We start from the raw sequence: 24,082 nt of genomic DNA, 5'->3' as shown, positions 1-24,082 counted from the left end.
AAACAATTATTTATGGTTCAAATTTGCATATTATTCAAGCTGATAACAATTTCGTCCCAAAAAATAAGAACATGTTCAAATTCTAAGAAGTAAATCTGTTGGAAGAGCTTTACCTTTAATGCTTTTAGTCCTATAGAAATAAGTTTCAAGTTCATTGTGACTTTGGGAATAATTAAGTTTATGCACACAAAAAAGATAATGAAAAATAATGGAAAAAGATTCTTTTTGTTGATAATGATTTGGAAAATAATGTAAAAATAATGATGATTTGCAGAAGTAGAATTGAATAGGTTAGTTCTGAATCGAGTGAATTTGGGTTTTCAACAAGTAAAATATTATTCATAGTGTGGATTTTGTCTTTCGATTCTTTTTTTTTTGTATTGTTTATTTTCGTTTTATTATCCATGTTCGGAGTTCATAGTGTGGATGTTGTCTTTTAGGTTCGAATCCGCACCTCCCATTGAAAGTGCAATGTGCCTTACCAGTGCACTCAATACTTATTGGTTCTCTTGATTCTATTAATGGCTCAAGTGGATTCATTGAGTAATTCTTCCATGAGCTAGAATGCTTGAAGTGATGGCAAGTTCACAAAGTGGGAATGACTCGTCAAATACATGAACAAGTGAACCATGTGCAATTGTGCATGATCTAACTCAAATCCATGCCTTATAGCATGTAAGGCATTTATAGGTGAATAGGCTACCACTCAGGCTAGCTTCTTGACAAAGTCAAGAGACAACGCCATTGAGGACAAATACATGATGGGTTAAGGGTCCAACCCTCAACAGGGTCATTTGCGTTTGAAACTAGGATCTTTCAAATCAAATCATTATGGGTTAGAATCATTTTAGTTTTTGACTACTTTTGGGTTGAGTTAATTCGAAATGTAATCAAATTTTTACTAATACAATTACAAATAATTTGAATAAGACCAATCTAAAATAATTTGAGAGAGAGCTCACACATGACTTCGTGTATGATAACAATTCAACCCAAGTGTTAAAAACTTTTCACTACCAAAATATCATAACATTCACTTCGTATCATTAAAAACTGGTCAATGCAAGACTTAACTTTAACCGGCCAATTTTTTCACAGAAGGACTAATTTGGTGGGGCATTTATTTCTTCAGTCCTTGAAGAAACTACTTGGAAATTTCTCAATTTCCACGAATGACCTCGTCTAATTTCTAAAGACCCAAATTTTAGAATAAGTGCTGAATAAAAACAATTATTTATGGTTCAAATTTGCATATTTGTTTATAAGCACCATTACATGTCAAATTTGTCCAAATGGACGAGAACACGAGTTAAAATTTTGAAAAGCATATTTATTAGAAGAGTTTTGCCTTTAATTCTTCCTACATGATAAAGATTAGTCTTTAAGTTTATTATAATTTAGGAGTACGTGAGTTTACACACACAAAAAAGATAACACTCTAAAATCAAATCTAGAATATTATCTTTTGGGTTGATACCCCTTAATAGAGGCCGGTTTTCTCCTTCATATGTTTTTGTACAAGACTAAGGTTTTCAACTGCTTTCTGTGTTTTGTGTAGTTGAGTTTGTGGTTTTCTTTTTAGTAGATCTGTTTATAGGTTGAGTTATCTACTCAAGCATAGATAGGCCTAAAATGAGTTTGGGTTAACTATTTACAAATAAAGGCGGGCTCGAACAAACATAAAGTATATTAATATCATGACTAGGCTTGGCTTGGCTTGACTCACGAACGCCTCTAATTTATTGGGATGAAGCTCAAAATTACTCATGAACTTCGATTTAATATGTAATTTGATATATAAAACTTTGATTTGGTATAAATATAGACATGAAACATTGGTTTTGAGTCAATTGTGCATATTTGAAAAAAAAAATAAGTACATCAATTTATATTTATATTAGATAAATATAATTATTTGTGCATACAATATGTAAATATAAAATGGTATTGTATCAATAATGGTATTAATGATTTGTAGGCAATTGGATCCAATAAAAATTTCATATACAAAATTACACAAAATCAAAGTTCATGTATAAAATTATACATTAATTCAAAATTCAAATTGAAACCGAAACAAAAATCACATATATATAAGTTGAATTCTTTTTAAAAATATAATAATTTAAAATTAATTTTCATTTATTTAAATATAAATATTTATTTCCCGTTATAGAAATAAAAAATAAAAATAAAATTCAGTTTAATTTAAATAATTATGATTTTTAAATTTTACTAATCACAAAAAGAATATATTTATAATCTAATCAAATTAAACAAAACCAATCTAAAAATAAATTAAGTTACATAATTTTGTGAGTTTCAAATACACTCATCCCATTAATTTGGTTTGGGTTCGAACTGGATGGAGTTTGGACAAAAAATTTATGTTTTCAAGTTAATCTGAATTTAAATTAAATAAATTTTTAAAATTATATATTGTATTCTTTTAAATATTAATATGGGTTTTTAAGTAGATTAGGTTAGGCTAAGCCGGGCTTAATTTTTTTTTGAAATTAGAAATCAACCTGACCTAGAGTTGTTTATTAGCTCAGCTTAAAGGCCCGCCGAAGTAGGAGAGTTCGGATAAAAATATAGGCCTAAAAAATGAGTTTGAATGAAAAAAATGCCTATTTTCTAAATAGATTGGGCCTTGGGTAAGTTTTTTTTTTCCTAGGCCCGGCGCGGCCCGAATTTACAAAAAAAACTATTGCTATTTTTTACTATTTCGCCACTGCTTTTTTATTGTTTTGCTATCACTTCCCTATTATATTGTTGTTATTTTATTATTAATTTTGTTACAATTTTAGAAGTATTTGATTGTTAAGTTGCACTTATCTTAGTGTTATTTAAGCACTATATTTTAATTTTTTTCTATTTGTTGGTAAACATTTATTTTAATGTTTTTAGTATATTTGATGTATTATATATATTTTTAAAATTATTTTTTATATAAAAAATAATATAAAAACTAATACGGGCAGGCCGAGTCAAGCTCGGGTTTTAACTTTTTCTATTCGAGCCAGTCTTGGGCAAAATTTTAGACTTATTTTTTAGGCCAGGCCAAACTCAAACCTAAAAAATAGGCCTAATTTTTTTATTTGGCCCAATCCAAACCCGACCGGGCCCATGGACAACTCTAACCTGACCTCGCTCAACATAGTTTCAAACATTAAGTATTAACCGACGTCGTTTCCTTCTTAAAGCTGAGCCGGTAATTGTTAAGTGATAATTGATAATCTTGGGCACTTGGCAGGTGGCCACATCGCTATTATTAAAATTAAGAGTAAATTACACCTAATGTCATTAAATTAAATTATTAATAAGTTTATATTTTACTTATTAAATTATAAAAAGTTAGAAAATTATCATTAATATATTTAAAAAAATTATTTAAGTCATTGGGCTATTAAAATCATTACTCTTTAGCCTTCTTTATTTACACTACTTGCACCAATCGAAAGCTCTTCTATTTTTCTTCTCCCATTTAGTTTTTTCATAAAACAATTTAAACGTAACAAATTTATAAACCAAAATCCAAACAACTTGCTTTTCTGATATTTGACATTGACCGTTAGATTGACTTGAACCTACTCGTCAATAGATATTAATCCATCATACTGATTATCGAATAGTCACTTGGAGCTTGCTAGCTGAACACTTAAAAAAAATCTTAACAACCTAATGACTTAAATAAAAATATTCGAATAGTTCAATAACTATTTTGTAACTTTTTGAAACTTACTAATATTTTAATGAATTTAAGTTGGGCACTATTAAAAATAAAGGGGTCAAATTATAATTAATCAAAAACATGAGTTGAAATCGAGCAATTAACTCAAAGTTCAAAAATTTCCTCTTAATTTCAGCAATGAAAGCTTGTTTCCCTTCCCTGCTTGTCGTCTTCGGTCCAGCTTTGTATTTTTTTTCCCCTCTTCACTGTTCTTTTTTTCAGCTGAAAACCAAAACAACATCATAGGAAATTCAGGAACCAAAGAAATAAAATAATTTAGATTTTTTTTTGGAGTGAATAAATTGATAATGGGAAATGAATCTCGGAGATTGCTTCTTCTATTGATTTTTCTCTTGACGGTTCAACTCCGAGTTAACTCAGTCATTGGGATCTGTGAACACAGCTTCAATGACGGCAACAAGTTATACAACTTTAGCTTGGCTTCTCCTTTGCCTAAATTCCCTCATGGCATTCTCAGCGAAGACGGGTAACTCACTAATTCCCTCTTTCTCTTAGGTTTTAGCTTTTTCCTTTTATTGCCTGATCTGAATGTCTCTCATTTCTATTAAAATTACTTTGTTTTAATTGAATTTTAGTGTAAAATGCTCTGTTATATATACATACATTTATATTGTTCGTTTTTAGCGTACGAGGTTGTTGAAAATTTTGGTAATTTCCCCTTTTATGCGTATATTATACTAATTTAGAATAATTTGAATTTAATTGTTTGGTGCAATTTGGTATAATTAACTTAATCAAAGAGCGAAATTTCTATGGCTTATAAACAAGTTTGATATTGTAGTTATTATGAGATTAAAAAGAAAATTTGGTGCTGGCTACTGTTGCATCCAATCATTGTTGATAAGGATACTTGTTTGAAGACGAGGCGATAAAGGAATTGGTTTGAATTTGAAGAGAGTTCCTCTTGGTTTAGTAGAACTTTAGACCTGTTTGAATAATGAAATTGGGTTAAATTGCAGATTATCTTAGTTTGATTGGAAGCTATCATATCTTGATTGGGTCAGCTTCCATTTTTATTGAAATATGTTTTATTTCGTGTAACTATGTGTTAGGTTTTATAAGGTGGCGGGGAATGAGACTGTGCTTTGGTTTCAGGTTGGCTCCATCAGGTTACACTTTATTACTTTTGTTTAAGTAGCACTGTTTTCCTCCTTTTGAGTATGAACTTCTTATGTGGAATCTGATGTGGTTAATTAAACAACTGAAGTATGCCTTTAAATTCTTGTTGGTTGTTTAAACTGGAGAATATTTGTGCGTTTTAATTAGAGTACTTGTAACTATTGAGCAGAGGCAATAAGTTGTTACTGATCTTTGTTCGAGGGTCTTTTACAAGCTAAGTATAGGATGTTTTACCTTATAAATTTAACTTATTCTTTTATTGGCTTTCTTTTCATTGACTTAATGGAGCAGCTTTGTGGTGGAATGCTTTTTAACCATGATCCACCTAGATGTGCTGAGTGCTCGGTAATTACTTCATTAATTTTATCAGAGTTTTATTGTTTACATTCTGATTGTGGAAGGATCCAGAATAACGATGGTGGTAATTATTTATTTGATTTCCTTATGATATTTTAGGAATGTGGAGGTCCATCACGCTGTGGAACGGAATGTAGTGCGTTAGCGGCTAGAAATGCTGGAGGTAAACATTTTTTGCTGATTTTCTTGCATTTAGTTAGCAGATCTTTGTTTACTAGTGGCCAATCACTCTCTGTTTAGGCATTGTCACTTAATATTATCTTTTCTACACCGTAACCTATCAGAGTCTAATAAAAAACGGTGCTAAAAATGTGTGATTTCGTTTCTCTTTGGAGTGGATTGCTGCTTAACATTTGGATTACTTGAAATTTACAATATTCTTTTATATATGCGTTATTGACAACATGGTAGAAACTTCATATTCATGTAGGATACCAAAGATTTTCCTGCCTTGCTAACAAATTCAGTATGTTAAATTGTCTAATTCTAATTGAATCTCTGTGGTTTATGTAGGTTATCACGTATGTTCTACTCTTGGACATGCTTCAAGTACAAATGTTAGCATCCTTGGTAAGTCAAAGATATCTTTTAGGTAAAAGTATCATGGAGGCCCCTATAATAGAAGTTGGATTGCATTTTGGCCCTCCTACTTAAAAATTGGGCAAATCAGTTTCCATACATTAGATCAAAGAGCAAACTGGTCCTTCTAATAAAAATTTCATCTATTTTTACTATTAAAAACTGGTTTATGTGCATCAGCATGAGTTACACATGACATGCTATGTGTATCTGGTTATTCTATCAGTCACGCCAGTTTCTAACAGTACAAAAGGATGCGATTTTAACAGAAAGGATCAATTTGCTCTTTGATCTAATGTTCAGAGACAAATTTGCCCATTTTTTGAGTTGAGGGGGCAAAATGCAATCTGGCTCTTAGTACAGAGGCCTCTATGATACTTTTACCATACCTTTTATTTTGTAGGTGTCTTTCAATTGTGATCCAGGCCTTAGTAAATAAGATTAACACTCTAACTTAGCCTCCAAATGGAAATTCTTTCGTTTTCCATAGTGCTGTGCTATTAGGAGGCAGTCGATTTCATGCTTATTTGTATGAATGCAGTTTGGTAATACTGACTTCTCTATCACCTTTTACATGACAGACAAGCAGAACCCTTTCAAAGGTGTCATTGTTAGAATGTCAAGCAGTGGAAAAGATCCCGGTTGTTCACTCTCGGTCTCAATCCTTTGTGATTCAAATGGAGCTCAAGTAAGAGTGTTTACCACAATGTTTATGCTGAATTTGATCAAATAGAAATTCTCTAGAGTTGCAAATACCTGTATTATGACATATACCCATACGTCATTCTGTTTTTAACAGGGGCCAGATTCAGTGGAGAAACTGGGGACTTGTGATTATGTAAGTTTCTAGAAAACTTAGTTTCTGATATACTTGATGATATTTTTAACCAAACATCATGTATGTGGTGAGTATGCGTATGCTTGAATATAGATGCACATGCATTACATCATGTCCAAGAAGTGCAGTTTTGTGATATATTATTCAATAACCAGTCATTTTAATTCTTTTGCAAATGTTACTTTATATAATAATTTACTCTACTGGCTATTGGTAAAAGTATTATGGAGGCCCTTGTACTAGGAGTCAGATTCCATTTTGGTCACTCTACTCAAAAAATGGGCAAATCAGTTCCTGTACATTAGATCAAAGAGCTAACTGGTCATTTTGTTAAAAAATTTGTCCGTTCTTACTGTTAAAAATTGGTCCTTGTATATCAGCATAAGGTATACGTGACACGCCACTTGTCACTATCTGGTTATTCTGTTAGTAATATTGATTTTTAACATTACAAAAAAATGATAATTAACAAAAAGGATCAATTTGCTTTTTGATCTACTGTACAGGGATCAATTTGCCCTTTTTTTGAGTAGAGGGGTCAAAATGCAATCTGACTCCTAGTATAAGGGCCTCCATAGTACTTTGACCCTGGCTATCCCTTATTTCATTTGACTTCCCATTTCATTTGACCACTACTCTAGAAATAATTGGGAAGGGAAGAAAGGAGGAGCGAGTGTCGTCCAATGGATTTTCTGAAATTTGAGCAGAGGGTTCTAGGCTTCTAGCTTTATGTTTGGGCTAAGGATTATAGCTTTTAGCATATATGGTGGTTTTCATCCATCCAACCGATTGACTGTCTCAATGTTGTGGTTTTGAATTCAGATTGGAACACTTAGGTTCTCTTTTTCCTAGTTATGGTAAGGTTATTTGTGTTTAAGCTCAAGTTGCCTACGAATAATTGACGTTTAGTTTACAAAAAGGTGTCTCTTATCAACCAGTCTGGCCAAAGAAAATTTTTTGTAGTATGGCAAGGATAGAATAAAGGAATATAGTTTCCATTTGAGAAAGATGAGGATGCTTACTTTTTCTCGAGTTCGGGAATACTTAGTTATCAGAGTACAAATCTCTATGTCCGAAAGACTTTCAATATAGAGCACAATATCTATTATATTGATAACTTTTCTGTTTCCTCGCATTTGACAAATGGTTTTTTTGTCATCTCTGGTGTTTCAAGTTTGTTTCCTTACTTTTGATAGGCTACAACGCTGCGGCATCCTTCTGGCTGTGCAACAATCATATCCATTGGTGGGAAAGGGTTTGGCTGGTTTGGCACCTTGATAATCATGTAAGGTTTTTACTTCTTCAATAATAATAAGGCATAATGATAAATTTAGTTCTTCATCTTTTGTCAATTTGGCTCTTTATTATTATTATTGTTATTATTATTTTGAGCTAAATTTGGTCATTAACCTTTCACAATGAGTAAAATCACTTTTTTAAATGGAAATATTGCCTAAAACATTAATTTTTTAATGATGTTGGTGTGGTAACCTGCATGGCGATCCACATGTATTTTATTCTGACATACACTATTTGTCTTATATGCTATCATTATAAAAATTCAAAATTCAAAAAATTATAAAAAATTCAAAAAAATGCAAAAAACTAGCATGATGTATATGCGGATTGTCATGCGAGTTGTGTTTAAAATTTTATGTTTTAGTCCGAATTCCCATTAAAAAAACAGTAATTCAACTTTTTTTTGAAGGTTGATAGTCAAATTTGACTTTTTTTTAAGTCTAAGGCCAAATTTAGCTCAAAGAAAGAATAAGAGCCAAATTAACAAAAGATGTAAATGTTGAGGGCTAAATTTATCATTATGCCTAATAATATCTATAACAGTTTTAGTTCTAAAAGAGTCTCTTGGTTGACTTCTCTCTCTCTCTCCCCTCTCTCTTTTTTTTCTTTTCTTTTTATAGTATCATATGCCTCTTTGGAGCCTACCTGCTTGCTGGTACAGTTTATCGATATTTTTTCCTTGGGGTTCACGGTATAGAAGTAAGTTTTTAGTGCTTGCTCTTAAAATTCTCTGTTTTTTCTTTGCGAAAGTAGGTACTTGGTACTTTGTCTTGCCTCGATCGATTCACCATTTTCCTAACTTCTGTTATATTCTTGCTCTACTTTCTTCAGGCAATTCCGAACTTGGATTTGTGGGCCAGCTTACCACATAGAACTCAGGTACCTCTCATTATTCGCTATTTTCAACCGCACAAGCAATAAAAACGAGCCAAAACCCACTAGTCTTACAATCGTACATGTTATCATTCTTGCAGATATTTTTCTCGTCTTTGGTACGACAGTTTAGTGGACCTTCAACCAGTCACAGAAACTCCTATTCGCCAGTCAATTCTTGAGCAGTTGCAATTTGGTTCCGCGTTTGTAGGTAAACCAGCTTTGAGATCGCTTGGTCATGAACCTTTTTTTCCCAGTAAGTTCCAAACTGCTAATATGATTGCACAGGGAATCGGTTTTCCGATGATCCGCCTCTTGTTAATTGAAGTTGACAATTTTTTTCGGTGTTAAATGAGTAGCTTACTCGGAGAACAACTAATTAATAGTAGAATCTTCATTCCCTTTGTTCTTACTAGGGATAGTTAGACATTTAAATTGATAAGTGTGTACAATGTTAAATTTGCTTGAATTGTTAAAACCTAATTCAATGACTGTTGCATTGAGAAAATTGTTATTTTTTCGTGTTTTGAGTAATTCCTTGTTTCGGTAATTCACGAATTTACAGGTTAGATTTTGTTACATAATATTTTTTTTTACTCGTACCGTGAGTTTGTCATAATCTAGAGTGAATTTTAAATTTTTTTTTGGCTTAAATGCAAAATTGGCTATCACAATTTTGATATTGAGTAAATTGGCCTCTCTAAAAAAATTTGAAGCAATTTAATCCTTATCAACTTCGAATGTGAGCAATAACTAATCATAGCATTAATGTTATTATTATTATTATTATTATCAATTTTACATAAATTTAATTGGTATAATAATAAATTTAACTTTCATAATTTACATATTCTATCAATTTGGTAATGATTATTTCGCTTCTAATATTTTTGTAAATGTGTAAATGTTGAAGTTAAATATATTGAATTTTTTAAAATCAAGATCAAATTAACAAAATATGTAAACATTGAGGATTAAATTTGTTATTATATCAAACTTATGTACTATTGATGAAAGACACTAATGTCCTAATTATTTGTCATTAATTACTCATTTTTAAAATATGCAGGTATTAAATTGATCCATATTAATTTTCTCAATTTCAAAATTGAGAGAAAAGGTTTTTTAAAATCAAGTGTTTGAAGTTTTTTTTTTTGTCAAAATGATACCTAAACTATTAATTTAGTCTAATTTTACCCTAAACATGACCTCAGCCAGGCCAATAAAAATAGGATATGTGGTAATGTTTCATTGAATGTCAGTACATTTTTGGATAAAAATGTTACTAAAGAAAATTAAATACCTAACAGGAAAAACGAAAATTTTACAGTTAAGCATAAAACGAAGTTCAATCAAATACATCTATTTAATGGAAAAAGGGTTACCCTCTAAAGTTGTAAAGTCTCTTTCTCCATTATCACGTATCTATTAGAGCGAGCTTAGTATTTAATTTTTCGTGTTCTATAGGCTCATTAAGGTGTAGACGTTGGTCACGAGTTTTAAAATTGTTTCATACTCGAATCGAATTCTCGACCACTAATTAAGGTAGAAAATACTCTTACCATCTCACTTAACTCTATGACTTATGTAACACGAGCTCCTTTAAAATGACTCTTTCCCCGATAATTGAATGTATTTTATGCTAATTTCACAATAAAAGTAAGCAAAGATTGGGAATACCCTTACATTCTTTGCATGACCAGCTTTTATCTCCACTTTCTGCAACCTGCCAAAAATTATTCTTAAAAGGGTTAATATATATAGAGGTGGTAATTTATATTTATTTGGTATTTAAAATATTTTTGGACTTAATTGATTTCTAGACATCAGATTAACACTGTTAAAATATGCTGACGTGACGCTCATAATTAATAGCATGATGACATATAGTAGTCTCACATTTTGATAAGGGGCAAAAATAAAAGATTATAAATTCTTATTTTTAATTTTTTTACCATGTATCAAAATGTAAGGCTACCACATGTCAATATACTATTGATCATTAGTGCCACGTCAGCGTATTATAATAGTATTAGCTAGGTACCTAAAGAAACTACCAATTTAGCTTATAGTTTTCAAGTTTAAGTATGAAATAAATAAATAAGGTACCAAATAGGTACAAATTACCAAATTCAAGTATAAATTATTTTGAATTTGGAATTATTTAATAAATAATAATTAGATTTGTCAATTTTGGCTTAAACTCGACAGATCATTTGAAATTACTTGAGCTCAAATTCTGTCTAATATAATTTAATTATTTAATAACTCGAATCCGAATTGACTCGAATGTAAATTAACTCAAATATGAAACTAAACCGAATCTTAAATGAATCAAACAAGTAATTTGAAATGATTTGAACCTAAAGTTAATAGAATTCAAAATGATTTGACCAATAACTTAAACCTCAAATTTAAATGACCCAAATTCGGAAAAAGCCAAGATTTAAAATAATTCGAACTTAAAATTGACTCAAACCGAAATGACTTAGAAATTTAATAATCTGAATTAACTACATCTAGAGTGACTTGATCTGCCAAATTGATAGTATAAGAATTCATAACTTTTTGTACAATTAAGATTTTAAAAAATTCACCTGTTGTCTATCTCTCTCTCTCTCTCTATATATTGGCATGGTCAATGTATCTTTCATGTCCATTTTATGGTCTATGAAGATTAAGACTAATCTTTCTAAGGTTTTTGGTGGCCCTTCTCAACAATATTATTTCTAAAGTTCGAACCCAAGTTTTTCACTGGGAGTGTAATGTACTTTATCACTATTTAATTGTTGAAATATTTACATTAAAATAAATAGTTCAAAAAAAAAATAATTGACCCCAAACGCGACTAACATAATCTACAAGAACATGAAATACATCAACTAAATTATTAAAATATTAATCATACAAAAAATTATAAAAATCTTCAATTTTATATAGTGTTTTTCTCCATATGAATATGGGATATGTTGTAGTTGATACATCCCAATTGGGTTGCTGATCATATCAATTGGATGACACCTTAAACACCTATTTTCTTGTTGAGGATTAGAGTAAGAAAAAGAAAAACATTTAAAAGCCAACAAAGTAGAAGTTGAAATGTTACCAAATCTTCACCTAAATCCCTCAATTAATTAAAGCAACCCTATTTTAATACATCCTCAATTATGAAATTACTTTTAAGGATAAATATCAAAATTATACATGAACTTTGATTTAATGTGCAATATCATACATAAATTTTGATTTTGTACAATTTTATACATAAAATTTTAATTTGATTCAATTTCCACAAACAATTATATTAATCTAATATGAAAATAAATATATGTATTCATTTATTTAAATATGTACAATTAAATCAAAATAATTTTTTTTACATATATATGAACCATAATTTAAGTTTCATGTATATAATTGCATAAATTCAAAACTTATATATCGACTTAAATATTAAACTAAAATTCATTTATAAATTTTGTATTTATCCTGCTTTTTTACCCTTAAAGTCATTGTAATAATGGGTTCATCCATGTTGGAAGAATACTAAATAGGCTTAACAACAAAGATAAATATTATTGACTTTCCTTGCAATACTAGTTAGTGTTGAAAGAATATAAAATACTTGTATCGAATCGATTGAATTAAAAATCAATGAATTATTAAATTAGATGAATATCGAATTTTTTTTACAATTATACGAAAAATCTATTTTTTTGACACAATACCTAGAATTATCTATAGTCTCTCTCCAACCCATAAATAGAAGGATAATACGTTTCAGCACACTCGAACTCACATATTCTTTCATTGACAACAATGCCTATGATCAAAAGTTGAGTTGAGTTAAAGCAAAGGCAAGTTGTGTTTACAACAGAAATTGGACCACTTTTTCCTGTTAGCAAATTGATCCCCAACCTAATCACCATTTAATTAATGTTAATCCAAAAATTATTCACCTAAATTAAATTGTTACAAAACAAAAAAAAAGTAAAGGAAACCCCCAAAATCCCAACCTCACAAGTCAGAAAGTGGCAAACAAACAGAAAGATATGACCTGGTGATCATATGCAACCAATCATTTTGTTTTATTTTATTCCATAAAAGGGTTATATTCTGATTTCAGTCCCTCTACTGTGCTCAAATTTGAACTTTAGTGTTTGTATTTTGATTCAACATAATTTAACCTTTCGTTTTCATAATGTATTTAGTTCATGAAATGGTGACTTTACCAAAATTTCAATGGAATCCTTGTTGAATTGCTTTCGGAGTTGGTGCTTCATTGGAGGTGACACTTGCTATATGTAGCCATAATTCGATATTTTATAAAATTATAAAGACCAAATCATGTCAAATTAAAGAGATTTATGTAGGGAATGTCGGGTTGGGATCGAAATAGGCACATAAGAAGGTGACGCTTGCTATATGCAACCCTAGTCTAATCATTTAGCCGGTTGATATCAAAATGAATCATAATAGAGGGACCAAAAATGGAATTTAGCCGTTTATAAAATAATACAATTTCACTTTCTCACCACACATTCATCACATTAATAAAAGCATTCAACCCTTTTCCATGGCATCCAAATACATTAATTATTCATATGAACAAACTTCCACAAACAATCAAAACCATAGAAAAGTTCCTCTTTTCTTCTTTTTCATTTAAAGAACAAAAATGAAGGCTCCACTTTCTTCATCAACATCATCATCCTCTGGTATTCTTAGAAGGTCTCGTCTCTCAACTTACTTATACACTTTATTAGCTTTCATTGTTTTCGTTGCTGTCATCCATGGAGAATACTCCATCGCCAATTTTGGCCGAGTTGACCCAATAATCCCCAGCCCAGTTTTCTCCACCACACCAGGTGAGTTAACCTTATACTTGACTCAGTCAGTCCAACTCAAACTCAAAACCCGAGCTCTCTTTGTTTTTTTGGCTGATTTTTTTTTGTGGGGTTAGTGAAGAAAAGGGAGAAGGTGGTGGCGCAGCTGCCGTCATTTGCGGTGGAGGAAAGTGAAGAAGGATGTGATATATTCAGTGGGAAGTGGGTCAAGGACGAGTTGACTCGGCCTCACTATGATGAATCGGAGTGTCCATACATCCAGCCACAATTAACGTGTAGAGCACATGGGAGACCGGATACTGAGTATCAGAAATGGAGATGGCAACCCCATGGCTGTGATATTCCTAGGTAGGTATAATTACAAAAAAAGCCCCTTTCTTTTATTTTTCTAGTTTTTTGGCTGATAATTTAAAGCCTCTGAATTTTTTTTCTTCTTCTTGTGTTTGTTCTCATTGCTTTGTCGACTGATAGAAAAATTGTCCGGATTCATAAACGAACTTTGTCTTGTTCTTCTTGGGTTTTTAGTTGAATTTTTTAAGGGTTTTTAATTATAGGTCAAATTTTGTTATTGATCCTTCTAGTATGCATGTTTCAGTTTTACATCCTTAAACTATTTAGACTAACTGATATTATAAAAAGTAAAAAAATTAAAATTAAAATTAAAATAATTTAATTTCTATAATAAAATTAAATTAAAGCCTAGGGTTAAAATATAATTTGCAATTAAATAATTTTAATTTTCTATGAAATAAATTAATATGTGATTAAAAATAGTGATGTTGTTGTTTTCTTGGTAGGCTTGGCTTAACTTAGTAAAATTAGAGCTACAAATTAAGGTTTATCTTATAATTCAGTCCCTAAATTATGTCAATGTTTTCATTTTGGTATCTAAATTTTTTTAAGTGAAACGAAAGATGAATTTAGGTAGTAAATTGAAGTAATTACGAATTAGTGGGGTTAAATTCTAGGGCCGGCGGTTCAGGGTGCGTGATTATACACACGTGCCGAACCGGATGGGTCTTATGGCCGTAGGAATAAGCAAAAGTTGTCGGTGTGGTGTTGGTAGGAAATATTAAGAAGGTGGGACCCATTTACTTTCTTTATTTCCACGTGTCGCTTGATGTGGTGGCTTGTAATATTGTCATTATGCCACGTGGGATTAATCAGGTGTTGAGTTGGGAACACGTGCAAGCAAGTGCAAGTATGTCTAGGGACATGTTCCATGGGTCAGATCCTGGTCTGGTTTTAAAAAATGATTTTTTATTTTTTTCTGATTAGTAAAATCATTTTACTATTCTCTAGTTTTTAAAATATTAAAAAATATTTTTATATTTTATAATTAATTTGAATAATAAATATTTTCATGATAAAAAATAAATTTCTATACATAACCACGATGTATACGTGGCATACTATGTATTGCTGTCAAACAACTTTTAATAGTACAAAAGGTGAAATTTTTAACAAGAAAGGAATATGTTCTTTGAACTAATGTACAATATTTATCTATTTTTTGGATAGAGAAGACAAAATATAATCTGACTCCTAATACAAGGGTTTTAATGGTAACTTTCACCATTTAATTTTATATCCATAAAATAAATAATCCTTGATGAATGATCTCTAAAAGTTTGAGATTTTGGATTCAAAATTTTATCATTTGTGGGTTTTTAATTTGGATTTTATTCTCTATTCAAGTTATATTCATATGTAATTTGATTTAGAGATATATTTAGATTATCAAGACATATATTTATGTTTTGTAATAATTATAATTGTAATTGTAATTTATTTAGCATGAAAATAAATTTAATTATGATGGTAGATTTTGATGATTAACAGATTCAATGCCACATTGATGCTAGAGAGCCTAAGGGGGAAGAGAATGATGTTTGTGGGTGACTCATTGAACCGTGGTCAATATGTATCAATGGTTTGCCTTCTCCATAGGCTCATACCTGAGGATAAAAAATCCATGGAAACATACAATAATGACGCCCTCACGGTTTTCCGAGTTAAGGTAAATTCGAATTTAAAATGATTTGAACTTATAATGATTTGAATGAAAAATTCGAACTTCAAACTCGAATTGATTGAGCTTGGAATGATTGGAACTTAAAATGATTAGAACTTAAAATTGACTCAAACTTGAAAAGACTAGAATCTATAACGGGTTGATTAGGAAAAACCAAGACTTAGATCCAAATAAACTGAACCCGAAATGACTTGAATCTAAAATGAAAAAAACTTAAACTTGAAACAATCTCAAAATGATTCATACAAGCTTTAAAACTTGAATGAAAAACTCAAACCCCAAACTCGAAATGATTTCAGTCTGAAATTAATTGAATAATGACCTAACTGAAAAAACTCAAGTCTTAAACTCAAGTAAACTAAATCTGAAATAGATCCAAATCTAAAATGATCGAAACTCGAAATTAATCTAATCTGAACTAAAATGAATCTAAGATTTTCAAATTTGAATTAATCCGACTTAAAATCAATCCAAGTCGTAGTGCATGGTTAATTAATATGTGTTTTTCTAGTGCAGGACTACAATGCCACCATAGAATTCTATTGGGCTCCATTTCTTCTAGAATCCAACTCGGATAATGCTGTAGTTCATAGAATATCCGATAGGATCGTGAGGAAAGGTTCGATGAATAAGCATGGCAGGCATTGGAAGGGTGTCGACATTTTGGTTTTCAATACGTACTTGTGGTGGGTGACAGGCCAAGAGATGAAGATCTTGTACGTGTCTCATTTCAACCACAACTCTTTTAGGGGAAAACATATATGTGTTTGTGTGCTTAATTGTGATGATTTGTATGTGTTTTATTCTGACAGGATAGGGTCATTCAAGGATGTTGAGAAAGAAATAATGCAGATGTCAACTGAGGATGCTTATCGTATGGCAATGAAGAGCTTGTTGAGATGGGTGACCAGAAATTTGGATCGTGAGAGGACTAGGGTTTGTTTCACCAGCATGTCTCCTACTCATTCAAAGTGAGTATAAATTAAATTTGGTCTAAATTTGGAAATCTAAATTGATAAATTGAATCATACGAGTTTGATCCTATTCAATCTGATTACAAGTCTAACTACTTAGCTAGACCTGTGCAATCCAAACCGAGAAATGACATGAACCTGAAATGGTCTAAACAAGTAATTCAAGAAAGCTCAAACTCGAGTGTTAAACCCAACTGATAAAACTTAAAACAACTGAATCCAAGATAGTTTGAACTTGAAATGATCCTAAATTGACCCGACCTGTAATCAACCCGACCAGCCAATTGATAGGTCTATTCGTAGTTATAGTTTATTATTAGTATATGGATTAATTGGCCTTAAACTTTGAAACAGCCTAATTAAATCTTCAAGTTATTAGTATTTTATCAACCAGGTCCTTTGCTAGTTCAAATATGAGATGGCATATACTTAACATACATGGATCAAATTGTAAATTTATTTGTATCTATTGAATGAACAACCTAAATCTGACCTCCTAAGAAAAAAGAAAAGAAATAATCCTCTTAAATTTTATTGACATTGTATGTTTTTTAACACAAATGATTTATGTTTTTTTATGTGTTAAGCACACGCATATTTACAATTTGATTCACGTTGTTTCATGTTAGATCCAAAGTGGCATTTAATGTCTAAATTGATGGCTAGGTTGACAGAAGGACCTGTTTGATACAATAGTGATGCTTCTGAAATTTAGAGATAAATTTAGAATTGAGGTGATAGTTTGAGACTAGTAGATAGAAAATTTACACTACACATATATTGGCAGGGGCGATTGGGGAGGTGAGGCTAGTGAGAACTGTTACAATCAAACAACACCAATCGCAGATTCAAATTATTGGGGTTCTGATAGCAGGAAAAGCATAATGAAAGTGATTGGGGAAGAATTCAGTAAATCCGAATTCCCCATCACGTTTCTTAACATCACACAACTCTCGAGTTACCGCAAAGATGCGCACACCTCGATTTACAAGAAACAATGGAATCCATTGACGACAGAGCAACTAGCCAACCCGGCTAGCTATGCAGATTGCATCCATTGGTGCTTGCCGGGACTTCAAGATACTTGGAATGAGCTTCTCTTTGCCAAGCTTTTCCATCCTGATTTAATCTAATTTCCATTCATGAATTTATATATATATCAAATTAACATTCTTTTACTTGGTTTTTGGTTATAGCCACATGCATACTATGGCCATTGATACAAGGTTTTGGTGCTTGAGGTGGTAACATTTGATCAACAAAATAGATGAAGAAATAGATGAAAAAGAAGAGCTTTTGTAAGATAATAATAGAGGCCCAATTCTCCAAAGTGTATTGATATATGTATAAATATATATAGATATACTCACGACATGAGTGAAAAAATTTTATACATTTAAATATAATAAATATATTTATAAAAGTTGTAATCGATTCAAAGTACCTGTGATTGGAGAAGATATTTTTTAAAATTAAAATTTTTGGTTAAAAGTATTGCAGAAGTTCTTATATTAAGAGTTAGATTGTATTTTGTTTCAATTATTTAAAAAAAAAGTAAATTAGTCCTTGTACGTTAAATTAAAGAGCAATCTTTTATGATAAATTTTTTATTATCTATTTTTATTGTTAAAAACTGACGTGATTGACGTAATAACAAAATTGTTACATGTGGCATGCTATGTGCACCACATGTTGACGTACAAGAACTAATTTTTAACAATAAAATTAGATAAATTTACTTTTTAATCTAACATACATAGTTAAATTACTCACTTTTTAAGTAGAGGAGTTAAATGCAATCCAAAAACTTTCCTTTTAAGTTTCTCTAATACAAGTAATTTTTGTCAATGACATAACAGGCCAAAGGACCTTCATTGTTGTCCTTTTCGGGATACTTTCTTCTCGGTCTAAGAGACGGATTGGTGTGTCTCATGGAAAAATTTTCATTTAGGTATTTATAATTTATAAAATTTTAAATTAATAAAATTATACTTTGCTCCCTTTAAAAATAACAAAAATTTGATTTAATCCTCTAAAACTTATAAAGATATAGGCTATTACAATGGTGAAATGATATTTTTACTATAAAAATATATAATTTAATTTCGATCCCCTAAAAAAATTTTAGAATTCTCCCTTCTCAATCTGTAAATTAATAAAAAAATTATAAACACAATATACATCATATGTTTCTAATTTTAAGAAATTCTTCATTTATTTAATTGATTACCCCCAAAATATTTGTGGTTAAAAATTAACAATTTTCCTTTTCAGAAATACTATCCACATGATTCTGTGTTGAAAGGTGATATTGACACTAATAATGTTGAAATATTAGTGACAATTAAACAAATATATTTATAAAAAATTATATAAAAAAACATGAAATGATAAATTAAAAATATTTAAAATTATAATGTTTTAAGTTCAAATATGTATTATTTTAGTTTTTCTTCTATAAAATATGTAAAATGATAAAAATATACTCAAAATAATATAATTTATTTTGTAAAACAATGATATTTTTAGTTATTATTCAACTAAATTGGTACTCGATTAACTCGACGCCAATTCAGTCAATGGCTTAATATATATAATTAATTTTTAATCTAAAATATTGATTTCAAGTCGTAATTGGTATTTAAGGTTAAATATACTCCAAGTCATTGTACTCTCTTTGCATTTGGAGCTTAGTCTTTAGTTTTTGGATTTAAAAATGGAAGTCCAATTGTTAATGCCGTTAAATTTTTTAGTTAAATTCAAGTTCATTATAATGTCATTTTTTGTTACGTGTTTGCCAACTTGAGTAATTTTTTTTATTTTAAACTGTCATGCCAACGAATTTATAAAAAAAATTCTTAATGGTGTCACACAGTTGGCCTTGAATTTAGAAATATGAAAGCAGATAAACTAAATTTTTGAATGTATAAGTAAAAAGACTAAATCTCAAATGTACGAACATATTATTAAATTTTGACATGAGATCAAATTTAGCTCCTAATGTTTACATTTTTATCAATTTAGCTCTTATTCTTTTTTTTTATAGCTAAATTTAACCATTAACTTTTTGAAAAAGAATAAATCACTTTTTTTAAAAAGGAAATGATAACTAAAACATTATTTTTAACAATGTTGGCATAATAATCCACATGTACTTTATGTTAACATAACATTATTTGTCTTATATGCTACGTTAACAAATAACTTAAAAATTGTACAAACATTAAAAAACAGAAAAAAATTATGAAAATTTAAAAAAAGAGCATGAAGTACACGTAGATTGCCATATGGACTCCCACGTTTAAAAATGTAACGTTTTAGTCAGTATTTTAAAACCATTCAACTCTTTCTGAAATATTAATGGTTAAAATTAACTGTTTTTAAAAGACTGTTTGCCAAAATTAACTAAAGACAAAAAGGATCAAATTAATAAAAAAAATACAAACATTAAGGATTAAATTCGACATTATACCTTAAAACTTTTTTATATGTTTATCAAGTTGCAGACAATGGCCAACATCTGGTTTCCTAAGCAAATTCCATCTGTTCAAATTATGAGAAAATCACATGTATGTTAACAAGTGGCAAAAATGATTTTCTTCTTTTTCTTGAGGGATCAAAATATGCTTTTAAAATTTTTTTCATCAAAGATAGTAAAATGTGAATGGGGGATAATTTCTTTTTTTTTTAGAATAAAGGTATCTTATGCTAGGTTTAGGGTCTATAAATATTAATCCTTTTAGAATATATAGTTTTCCTCCTAAATAATGTCGGTTACAAAATTTGAATTAAAGAACAATAGATAATTTAGTTTTATCCTATTTTTTAATATTGGAAAATTAAGTTACTAGTTAATATGAAATTATGTCAATGATTTAAATGAAAATTTTCGAATAGGTTAATGAACATTTTCTAACTTTTTGAAGTAATTTAGTGACATTGGGTGTAATTTACTTTATATATGTATATGAGAGATTCACTTATACCGGTGTATTACACGATCAATATTTTAATGTTCTAACTATTGAATTTATCAATATAATTGTACTTGTCATGCATGTAAACTTTCACAAACTGATCTGATATCTCTATTTGACATGCATGATCTATATGAATAAAATATAACGGTTAGATCAATAAAATATTAATCGTATAAAAAGATACCAAAAGATAAAAAACAACTTACCCCTCCTATATATATAGAATATACTTCTAGAATAATATAGGAAACCTACAACGTGGAAACATTAAAGGCCTCGTGCCCACTTGCAATCCAACTTGCAAAACCTCGTCCCTTGCTCAACGACATATACATATATATATATATACCAGATGAATATATAAATAAAGAAAAGGGGGAGAATATATAATTAGAAAAAATGGGCAAGGTTTAACATCAACTTGCATGCTTTTTTCTATATAAAAGTCTTAATTAAGTTGCAATTTGCAAAGCAGCTGTTGATTCTTTGTCTCTTAGAAAACATCTGTATTGTTGATTTTAAGAATCCTATTAGGATTTTATTTACATAAACATTAATAAGAGATGGTTAAATTAATTCTATTAATCTTATTGTTAGAGTTATATGACCCGAATTTTTTTTTATTAGACTTTGATTATAACAGGATTGTTTAGCTCTTAAATAGATGTAGTCAAGCTCCTCTTGTATTGGTGTGTTTTCAACTTAGTGAATTTTTCCTCCTCCGTTCGTGGTTTTCTCGATAAGGGTTTTTCACATAAAATCTATATGTTCTGAATTTTCTTTCTTATTGCTTTGCGATTATTTTATTATCATTATCGACGTTCATTATAACATTTATCAAATTCAAGAAGAGCAATATATGAATTAAAATCTATTATTGTGATAAATATTATCAAGTTTATTGTGTAAAATAAAAAAATTAGTATGGTAATATTTATAGAACTATACATGGTCGAAAACTCATTTTGTATGAACGAAAACCACTCCAAGACATCTTTTATATGAATAATTAGATTATAACATATTCATAGTGCGAGTAAAAAAGAATTAGGTATGATAAAAATATTATCATGATAATATTTATTATTTTATAAAAAGAAATATTTTTTTAAGATGGATGGTGATACTAATTCACTTAACCCCTCTATATACAACAATAAACATTTGAATATTATATTCAATCCTCACCTTCTTTCTTCTAAACATGTTCTACACAACAAACTTCAAATAAAACCTATAAAAGCTATAATTATATATATATAATCTCACATGCCATTCATTAAACCTTAATTATATAAGAATAATGTAGTTGTACGGCACAAAACTATATAGTAAAAGGTGGGTTAATTTCCATGGAGGGGAAAAAAAGGTACATTATGTACTAATATGGGTAAATTAGCAAATTGGAACCACATTCAATGCATATTGTTGTGATGTATTAATTATAAATTTAGTCAAATATATATTTATGAAAGATAGGTAATTTATATAGAATTTACAAGGAAATATACTCAATAATTACATAGGGAAATGAAATGAAAATTAATTCATATATGTATGTATTATATTGTTGAAACAAAGAGAAATATATTTTCTTTTTGGTGAATGATTATGGGGATGATGAATATTTTTCTTTTTTGGCCGAATTTCCGGCCATTTGAGCCAAAGATCGAAGGTTACAACTTACAATCATATCAACAAAAGTACATGTATCTTCTTTAGTATTACCCGACGGTACATCAACAACGTACGACTCAACGGCAACCGTCCCTTTACCGTCTGTAGAAGCGTGTAAGGTGGTGACCGACTTATAATTTCTCAACCGATGATCGCCTCCGACCACGCTGAAGCTAAGCACGTGACGTTCATCATCAAGGATCTCAAGCCTCTCTGTGCTAGAAGCGGCGGGGAGGCCGGATATCACGTGGACTTTGCGGAGGGTTCCCACGTCACCGTCCCCGACTATAACGTGGCAACTCTTGAGGAAATTTTTGTAAGCTTGAGGGTTATCGAATCTGCGAACCAAGGACCAAGCCGTCTCGATTGGGGCTTCGATAAGTTGAACCACCGCGGAACAACATTGGTTCGGTCCAAGGGTGTGTACGTGGTACAACGAGACCGCGTCAGGTAGGGAGACGCCGCGTGGAAGAGGGGAACACCTTGTGAGTGTGGTGGTGGGTAAGGGTTGAGGTTGTTTGTGGTGGTGGTGGTGGTGGCTGCTGCCGAAGGTGGTGGCGGTGGAGCGGTGGAGTTGCAAAGAGGAAGGCATGTTTTTCTTTTCTGTGGTCTGCTTGTGCGTTTGAGATATTTGAAAATTTAAAGGAAAATTTCCACTTTAGATTTTGAGGGTTTTATTTTATTTATTTATTTTCGGTATTCTCATATGCAAATGTAACAGCTTACGCTGGACAATGCAAGTGGATGGCCAAGTTGTAGTTCCTTTGGACTTAGTTAACATATATTTATCCATTTATTTTATATAAACTACAAGATTGCCATTTTCTTATTTATTTATTTTTATTACTTAATGTTAGGGTAAACTGTATTGGTAGTCATCTAATTATTAGAAATTTCTTTTTAGTCTCTCAATTATAAAAATTTATAAATTGATCATCTAATTATTCGATTTCTTTTCTTTTTTGGTAACCCGTGTTAAATGAGTAATGGAAAGTTTTTAATCATTTGAAGTATAAGGAAAGCAATATTGTATTTGAGGATTGTCTAGTTTAATAATAAACATATATTTTTAAAATATTTTTATTTCTAACTTATACATTATGTATTGAATTATACTTTCATGTAAAAAAAGATAAAATTAGATAATGTGTAAACATTGAGGGCTAATTTTGTTATTATGCCAATTAAAGGTAGTCATCTTTTAGTTACCCATTTAGCGACGAGTGACTAAAAAAGAAAAAATGAAATAGTTAGGTGATCATTTTCTAACTTTTCTTAGGTGAGTGACCAAAAAAGAAATTTACTGATAGTTGGATGACTACAAGTATAGTTTACCCTTGATATTAATACCAACTCCTTTTGAGTCAAGTTGTAAAAACTCGATTTCCCTTCGATTAAGTTTTAAATCGAGTCTTTTGAATGAAGAAAATAGAAAGAGCTTCATTTCCTTTTGGGTATTAATTATTTTATATAAACTACAATTGTAACACCCCTAACCCATATCCGTCGCTAGAACAGGGTTATGGAGCATGACCGGAAATTTACAGATCAAATATAGACATTTCATATCACTTCACATGCATACCAGAAATCAATCATATATTAATCATATTGTCTCTTATATGAGTCCTCGAGGCCCAAAACATACATTAGAAACAAGTCGAGACTAAATCGGGAACTCAGAGAATTTTTCACAAAATCTCAAAAATTTTCTAAAATACAAGAGACACATGCCCATGTGGTCATGCTG

General features: G+C 30.3%; 3 protein-coding genes across 3 annotated transcripts; 2 read left to right on the top strand and 1 right to left on the bottom strand.

The window, feature by feature from the left end:
* The first annotated feature begins 3,827 nt into the window (after window positions 1-3,827).
* Window positions 3,828-9,327, top strand: LOC107931757 (uncharacterized). The gene is made up of 11 exons (XM_016863686.2): window positions 3,828-4,220; window positions 4,807-4,849; window positions 5,165-5,218; window positions 5,330-5,393; window positions 5,744-5,800; window positions 6,391-6,497; window positions 6,609-6,647; window positions 7,844-7,932; window positions 8,567-8,645; window positions 8,778-8,825; window positions 8,921-9,327. The coding sequence occupies exons 1-11, from the start codon at window positions 4,042-4,044 to the stop codon at window positions 8,999-9,001; spliced, it is 840 nt and encodes a 279-aa protein (XP_016719175.2). The 5' UTR covers window positions 3,828-4,041; the 3' UTR covers window positions 9,002-9,327.
* Window positions 9,328-13,385: 4,058 nt separating this feature from the next.
* Window positions 13,386-18,169, top strand: LOC107931857 (protein trichome birefringence-like 33). The gene is made up of 6 exons (XM_016863814.2): window positions 13,386-13,687; window positions 13,783-14,014; window positions 15,509-15,686; window positions 16,218-16,417; window positions 16,514-16,672; window positions 17,463-18,169. Exons 1-6 carry the CDS (start codon window positions 13,498-13,500, stop codon window positions 17,806-17,808), a joined length of 1,305 nt encoding a protein of 434 aa, XP_016719303.1. The 5' UTR covers window positions 13,386-13,497; the 3' UTR covers window positions 17,809-18,169.
* Window positions 18,170-22,191: 4,022 nt separating this feature from the next.
* Window positions 22,192-23,099, bottom strand: LOC107931756 (abscisic acid receptor PYL4). Its single transcript, XM_016863685.2, has one exon. The coding sequence runs from the start codon at window positions 22,922-22,924 to the stop codon at window positions 22,265-22,267; it is 660 nt and encodes a 219-aa protein (XP_016719174.1). The 5' UTR covers window positions 22,925-23,099; the 3' UTR covers window positions 22,192-22,264.
* Between the last annotated feature and the right edge of the window lie 983 nt (window positions 23,100-24,082).

The sequence above is a fragment of the Gossypium hirsutum genome, chromosome D10 (assembly GCF_007990345.1).
Source record: "Gossypium hirsutum isolate 1008001.06 chromosome D10, Gossypium_hirsutum_v2.1, whole genome shotgun sequence".
Lineage (NCBI taxonomy): Eukaryota > Viridiplantae > Streptophyta > Magnoliopsida > Malvales > Malvaceae > Gossypium > Gossypium hirsutum.
The sequence above is the reverse complement of the archived record's forward strand: the minus strand, read 5'-3'. Positions and strand labels throughout refer to the sequence as shown.